A 7,914-nucleotide genomic window follows, 5' to 3' on the forward strand; every position below is an offset into this window, starting at 1 on the left:
CATCTGGAAAGCTTTTTACTACTCTCACATTCTGTGCTTTGAGTTTGTGGAAAATGGCAACAGTTCATTTAAGGCAGGATATCTAATGGCCCAGATGCTTCAGCAATGAAATCTTGAGTCACTCTACCAGGCAAAGCACCATGACTAGCTGAAGTTCTGTCTCAGGACAAAGGAGTAAGAAGTGGACAATGCAAGGAAGCAGTTATAAATTCCAGCTACACCACATGACCTGCTACAGAAACCGGGACTGAAATATCATTCAGTTTGGTGCGTTAATAACATCCCCCTCCTCAGGTAAGACAACAAAAAAATAAAGAAACAACAAATTACTTTCATAGGAAACTCTTAGGGCTATATATAGCCCATCTTTTACTGACAAAGAACCATAAAACTAAAAGGCTCCACTGCCTTTTTGCTTATCCTTTTCTTGACTATAATTTTCTTGACTACATTTTAGGAGGGCTTAAGAAGTATCTCATTGCAGCATACAGCATAGAAAATTCATCCTTGCTTCTCAGTGGTCTTTACAAGAACACAATTATTTACTTTTCTGATCATTAACTTTCTTGAGATGGTGGCAGGATTCTATTTTTTCTAGGACCTTCTCAAGTTGCTGAATTAAGACTCCTCTTTTAAACCTGAAAGTAAAGACAAATATAAATAACTAGAAGGTATCTAAAGCATCTATGATGTGTAAGAGATAGTAGTGAATACAAGATAGAGCTTAAAATGGGAATAGAAAATGCATCCTCTTCGAAAAATACCAATAATGTCAATTGAGGGCCTGTGCCCACTCCAGAGTATGGTGAGCATGGACATTCATTAGGCTTGGAAGAATGGATTAGACTAGGATAATATCAATCAAAAAGCCTAAGGGAAATAGCATGAACTATGACTGTGGGCCAGGATTTGAGGAAAATAAGCCAGGAATTTTTTGTGACCCTCTTCCAGCATTGGGCATAACTGTAGTTTAAAAAAATTTTTTTTGGAGAGTTCTTTGAAAAAAAGGAAAGTGAAGAGTTCTTTTTTTACACCTACCTTTCAGCTTCCTTGATGGTATATTCAACAAACTGTTTCTTGACTGCAAGAGATCCTTGCACTTCTTCAAAGTGAAAACTCTTTCATATTCTGAAAATAGTTTTTAAAATTCAATATTTTTTTAAGACATGAAGATGGTATAGAACTCAATCTTAGTGCATCCACTCTGTCAGTAATTATTCCTCATGGGCTAAAGAGTTACATAGTATTTGTGTTTACTAAGGAAACTATTGTAAACACTAACCAAGCAAAAAGTACAATTTTAAGAGATGTATTAGGAATTTTGAGACCAATTCAAGAGAAATCACCCTAAATTATGTAAAAACCCAACTTGGCCAAAGGATGAGTTCAAGAGGTGGGTTGAATCTATTCTAAATCATAGATTGAGAGATACTTCCCATGGTTTTAGTAATAGCATTTCTTTCACTACTTACTTCGACCAAACTTCCGAACTTCCTTCATTAACTGATATTTTATATCATCATTAATTTTATTTGCCATAGCAGTTCTTATATGCAATTTATTTGGCACAGATCCTGGTGAAGACCTTGTTGGACCTTTGGGGTCACCTGTAGAGACACTGTGGCTTTTGGTTCCTCCTCCAAGTGAATTACTACCAGGTTTATGAATCAGGTCATCTTTAATGAAGTCGTCACAGGGAGAACCCATTTGGTTGGGTGGAATACCAGCTCCTGACATATTCATCACCTCTGGTGCAGCAGGTTTTGGCAAGAAACCCTCAGGTGGGTTCGGATTATTTTCCATCTTCCTGTTATGGATATCGTGAGTGACAATAGCACCTGGAAACCAAATTAAGAGATTGAGCTGTGAGGTAGGTGCATTTTGTCACCCCCACAGGGACATCTCTGTGCTCTGAAGTTCTGAGAAAATTATTTATTTCAAAATCAGGAGTAGGTATCAAGGGGAAAAGTCAGATCCCACAAATAGGGCTCTATAACGATCATACAATAAATCCCTTTTTCTCTCTTGGCACCATGAATACATACAGAAATGTACTTGGATAGTACATCTAATAAACAAACATTCACAGAGCCCTGGCACTCATGATTTAATGTCTCCCCTGATACTCTCTACAAGGTGAAAAGCTGAACATATCACTTGAAGTCAGGATGCCTGATATTGGCACTCCATCATCAAAAATCCCAGTCAGTATATGATCCTCCTCATTTGTCTTTTGTCTCAGAAAGGTAATTTCCTTTCATTCCAAGTCTGATACCTGTGCTTCATATTCCCAGCCTCCTCTGGGGTCAGACACTGAGCCAACCCCAGGGGATTAGCAGTGAAGGAGACAGACATAAACGATCCCTACCCTTATGGAACTTACATCCTCATGGGGAAGTCAGATGGTATGTGTAAAATGGACAAAGGAAATAACCAGTTTGACTTTGTGTCAGGGAGGAAGTAAGCAGGTATGTGACAGAGAGCAGGATGGGAAGCCTCCATGAGTCCCTGGTAGGGCAGAGCCCTCCAAGGAGGTTACCCCTGGGCAAAGCCAAGAGCAGGAGACAGAGCCACCCTGGCACACACAGAGGAGGAGTTCCAGCAGCATGAGGGCCATGCAGTGCCCCTAGGATGGGACGATCCAGAGCCAGGGATCAAAGGGCAGAAACAGAGACAGCAAGGAGGATATGAAGAAGACATGTGATAGCAGGAGAGGCTGGTAGGACCACATCTTGCAAGGTGTGTAGACCAGCATCCGGAGCTCAGACTCTATCCTGAGTGCACAGAGGGCAGGGGGTGATGATGGCTTCCGGGATGGACTTGGCATGATCTGGTTTCTGTGTGGACATGGTCCCTCTGGCTGAAGGGTGGCGAATGGGTTAGACAGGGGCAATAAAGGGAAGCTGGAAAATCAGTTAAGAATCTACTATAGTAGCTTGGGGAAAGATGATGGCAGTCGAGGGATGGGGACAAATGGGCACTACAGGAATTCTACTGGGTGTCAAGTTGCCTGGATTTGCTAAGGGATGGATGTGAGAGAAGAATAGATTAACAAGAGGAATCATTAGTGAATTTAAATGTTTTGGCCTGAACTCCCGGGGAAATAATAGTACAGGAGTGTGCATAGTGTTAGGCCACTGCTCTCAAGAGTCATAAGTGTGGTCTCCTGATTCTGGGTGAGTGACCTCAGGATGGTAGATTGATGTAGGCCATGGTTGAGACTTTTTACAATATGGATTTCTACAAATATAAATATTGGGGCTTCTAGACCCTTCACTGGCTACCATACCTGTGGACAGCAGGTTGTTACACCTTTATGAAAGTTACACCAATGGGGGGGTGCTATTACCTGAGATAGAGAAGGCTGAAAGTAGAGCATTTTTGGAGAGGGGGAGAGTCAGAAGTTCATGTACAACCAGATACATTTTAGATATATAATAGAAACTGGAGATGACATGTAAACAGTTGTATTTGAGACTGAAGTTCAGGAGCAAATTGTGTAAAGGTGCAAAGGTGAGAGTTCTTGTAGTGTGAGTAATACTTAAATTCTAAGACTTCAGGAATCACCTAAGGGGGTAGTGGGTTGAAGAGAGAAGTGCCCAATATCCAGCTTTGAGCCCCTGAAATATAATATGTGGGAAAAAAGAGGGGAAAAATGAGAAAGGGAGAAGGAAAAGGGGTCACTAGTAAGGCGATAAGGAATCCAGGAGAATGTGGTATCTGGGAACCCAAAAAGTTTTCCATGGGCAGGAAGTGAACAAACATATCACATGCTTCTGAGAAATTAATACCAAAGTATAGCAGCTGCTAGTGACCTTGACGCTAACAGCTTCATTGGACTATCATAAGAAGCCAGACTACACTGGATTAGAGCATGAACACAATGTGAAGACAGGCAAAACATGAGCAGACCCATTCTGTTGTCAAGTTCATCATTTTCTTCTGCCTCAGGAACTGCTTGTTCTAACTCTTAAACCACTCCAAATGGTTGGAAGTAACGTAGAGACTTGCCCCACCACTTGCAAACATGCTCATATTTATCCATCCCTCAAGGGTTATAAACTTCCATTGACATGGTTGAGCCCTAGAGATGGGTTTCCCACTCTCCTTCCTGTTTGCTTAACCATAGTGATGTACTCTATCTTCTCTTAGTTGATGAGCAGCTGCTGGGCTTTCCAGGATGCTTCATTTGCTTTTGATGCCCCATTGCAAACTGAACTCCTTCAGCATTCTTTTGTTTCCTGAAAAACATCGGTGAACATATTTCATTAAAGACAAAATCCAATCATTGGAAAATCACACTCTTCATATACACATACAGCCATGTGTTCATATTATTAATATATGTTTAAATCATTGGCCAAGGATTTATACTCACCCAACCCACACCGTGTTTTCAGAAAATGCAATCCAATTTTAATTTACCCTAAATGAAATAATAAGAAGGTAAAATGCAAGGTCTGTGTCCCAAACCAAACATGGGACAGTCATGACAACTACGAATGCCGGAGAAGGAGTGGCTGTCATCAATCAAAATTATAAACCTATGGTTATCTCTTTGGAGAAGTATGCACCATTTTGCTTCACGTTTTGTTAGTGGAGAAAAAAAGCAAATATCTTTTTTGTCCTATTGTGCTTTAAATCTATGAACTAGGGATCCCTGGGTGGCGCAGCGGTTTGGCGCCTGCCTTTGGCCCAGAGCGCGATCCTGGAGACCCGGGATCGAATCCCACGTCGGGCTCCCGGTGCATGGAGCCTGCTTCTCCCTCTGCCTGTGTCTCTGCCTCTCTCTCTCTCTCTCTGTGACTATCATGAATAAATAAAATCTTTAAAAAAAAAAAATCTATGAACTAATACTGATTAACACTCCATTAAATGATACATGTAGATGGTAAGAGGTAGAACCAATTGAATATATAAATCTCTCCATCCCAAACCCTATGAAGAATCAAATCTGTCATCCTTGAAGCTGGGTAGGTGTAGAGAATGCTTTTCAGAGGTAGTGGTGGATAAAACATGAAATCAAGGGTATAATTGGTTAGCTAAAAGCTGTTTTCATTAAAGGATAACCCAAGAGATGCTTGCATGGCTCAGCAGTTGAGCGTCTATCTGCTTTTCACTCAGGTTGTGATCTCGGGGTCCTGGCATCTAGTCCTGCATCGGGCTTGCTACAGGAGGCTTGCTTCTCCCTCTGCCTATGAATAAATAAATAAAATCTTTAAAAAAATAAAGTATAAGCCAGGAATACGTCCCTGCACTCCCTGAATACAGTTGTGATAAAAATATTTTCCCAAACCATTTGCATTTCCCATAAAAGAGGAATCCAGAATGGGTGAAAACATTTTCATTGAGCATTTAGTCTCTACCAGATACTGTTCTAAATGCTTTATATTAACTCAGTCTCACACCAAGCTCTGAATTATGTGTGATTACTATTTCTGTTGTTAAAAATGAGGAAACTAAGGCACAGAAAATTAAGAAAAACTCCAACTAACTGAGGAGTTTGGGGTGTGGTGGGACACTCCAAGTCTTGTCCTGTTACAGGATATTGTAGCATGTTCTGTGCCTTTTTTTAAAATTTTTATTTATTTATAATAGTCACAGAGAGAGAGAGAGAGAGAGAGAGAGGCAGAGACACAGGCAGAGGGAGAAGCAGGCTCCATGCAGCGGGAGCCTGCCATGGGATTCGATCCCGGGTCTCCAGGATCGCGCCCTGGGCCAAAGGCAGGCGCCAAACCGCTGTGCCACCCAGGGATCCCTGTTCTGTGCCTTTATATTGTGTTCTCTTCCATGAGGGCAGATATTATATGCTCTTTGTCTTTGTGCTTCAACGGCCAAGTCAGTATGTCTCTCTCACACACACTACACATAATCCCACACTAAGAGGTCCATAAGGACCATCCAATGATGGCAACATCACCTAGTAATTCAAGTTTCAAGAGGAACACTTAGGCATTTTCTCAGTAGAGCAATAATGACTTGAATAATGGAAGCAGAGGGAGTAGACTCAATACCAAAGGGCTTACTGGCGCATGAGGTGGGAAAGATTATAGACTTTGGGGCCAGAAATATGTGGATTCAAATCCTGACTCTATCTCTTATCAGCTGTGTCATTCAGGAAGAGGCATTTGACCACTGTCAGCCTTGATTTCTTCTTATTAAAGAGCAGATGGGAACACTGGTCTGCAGAACAGTTGTGAGCATTAAAATATAATCATTTAAAACACCAGCTCCTACTCTAATAAATGATAACTATGATTTCTGTCCCATTCGAATCAGGAGGCTTCCACTTTCTGTTCACATAAGAATCCTTGTATCATATTTCAGCTTTTAAATAAATAGAAGTAGAGCACACGACTTACATTCATCCTTTAAAGACAAAAATAATTATACCAAAAATATTACAATTTGAGCAGAAATAGTCATAGTTATCTTACCTTCTTATCATTTTTAAGCAGATAGCTAAAAGTATAAACTCTTTTAGGTTGTCCTGGATCAGTCTCCTGAAATGGAGAAGCTGTTGTCTTTAGATATTTCTCATAATTAACTATTTGTGCGAGCAGAACACTCTGATGGGAAACAGGGAAGTCAGCGGGAAAGAAATTGATGCTATACAGCTCAAATGTATGATCCTCTAGGGAGGACATGGCCAAACACTGTGTTAGCGAAGTGCACCATGGCACCAAATAGAATTTAGAATCTCATTTCCAGGATATCTATCATGGTCTAGAGTCTAGAATAATCTCCCCATATCTAAGTCATTACTCAGTCCACCATCACTACTGTCTATAGGCTAAAACCACTAGGTCCAGAACAACTCCTTTATGTCTCAAGCCAGGTTAGAGAACGGGCTGATCTCCCTTATACCACCATCCCAAATAAAAGACCACACTTGTCCCCATTTGGAAGAGCCTAGGTTCCATGGAATTCTTTTATAGTCCAGATAGTCTTTGAGGACCTTAACTTCTTTGAATAATTTGATTAAACCTACAGATTTTCTTCCTAAGATAGCCCCCATACAAACAAAACTTGGTGTATCATTTCAAGGGTGCATCCAGCCTAAGATCTATTCAATTTAATGGACAGATAACCCCACTTAAAATCATCTAAATTGGGCAAAGAAGCATTATAAACTGACACAAATTATCCTGCATATTATCAGTTCAATTATTTTCATGTGAATAAGGAATTCTCTGCTGAACTCATAACTGGAGGCAGTGTAATATAATATCAGGGTGTGCAATCTCTGGAATCTTCTAGATCTAGATTCTGCCACTTTTCAACTGGCTAAACCTAGGGAAACTACTATAACCATAAAATGAGCATAAAATGCTGTCTACTTCATGGAAATGTTTGTAGCAAAGAGATAAAGCATGAAGAGAGCACTGTAAGTGATAATCAACCCACACCCTTCCCACATGCTTGAGAAAAATAAATGTGAAAAATAAATGTGTGTACATCTGGTTAGATGAAGAGATTCAGTGAAAATGAATATTCTAAATATTAAAGTATTACAAAACAACCCATTCATGCAATAAACATGTGAGCTAGACCTGATATTTTCATAAACAACAAATGTCCTAAACAAAATTTTGTCTGTTTTTAGCAGATCAGTCTCCTTCTAGTTAACTGGTCTGACTACTACACACAATATCATAAACATTCCCAGATTTCAAAACTTACTACAAAGTTACAATAATCAAGACTGTTTGGTACTGGCATAAGGCTTGACATATAGGCCAAAGGAACAAACAAAAGAGTCCATAAATAAGCCCCTAATCAATGGTCAATTGGTTTGACAAGGGTGCCAAGACTATTCAATGGGAAAAGAACAGTCTTTTCAACAAATGTTGCCAGGAGAAGTGGACATCTGCATGCAAAAGAATGAAGTCAAACCCCTTCCTCACATCATAT

At 40.2% G+C, this 7,914-nt stretch overlaps 1 protein-coding gene across 2 annotated transcripts; it reads right to left on the minus strand.

Moving 5' to 3' along the window:
* Nucleotides 1-326: 326 nt before the first annotated feature.
* Nucleotides 327-7,176, minus strand: LOC140627584 (integrator complex subunit 6-like). 2 transcript variants are annotated; one of them, XM_072815993.1, is made up of 5 exons: nucleotides 6,438-7,176; nucleotides 3,913-4,241; nucleotides 1,473-1,838; nucleotides 1,039-1,128; nucleotides 327-638 (listed from the first exon to the last, which is right to left on the minus strand). In XM_072815993.1, the coding sequence occupies exons 2-5, from the start codon at nucleotides 3,914-3,916 to the stop codon at nucleotides 619-621; spliced, it is 480 nt and encodes a 159-aa protein (XP_072672094.1). In that variant the 5' UTR covers nucleotides 3,917-4,241; nucleotides 6,438-7,176; the 3' UTR covers nucleotides 327-618. The 2 variants fall into 2 exon arrangements, with proteins under 2 accessions (XP_072672094.1, XP_072672095.1); XM_072815994.1 differs by having other exon boundaries at nucleotides 4,125-4,241; nucleotides 6,438-7,174.
* Between the last annotated feature and the right edge of the window lie 738 nt (nucleotides 7,177-7,914).

This window comes from Canis lupus, chromosome X, assembly GCF_048164855.1.
Source record: "Canis lupus baileyi chromosome X, mCanLup2.hap1, whole genome shotgun sequence".
NCBI classification, from domain to species: Eukaryota; Metazoa; Chordata; class Mammalia; order Carnivora; family Canidae; genus Canis; species Canis lupus.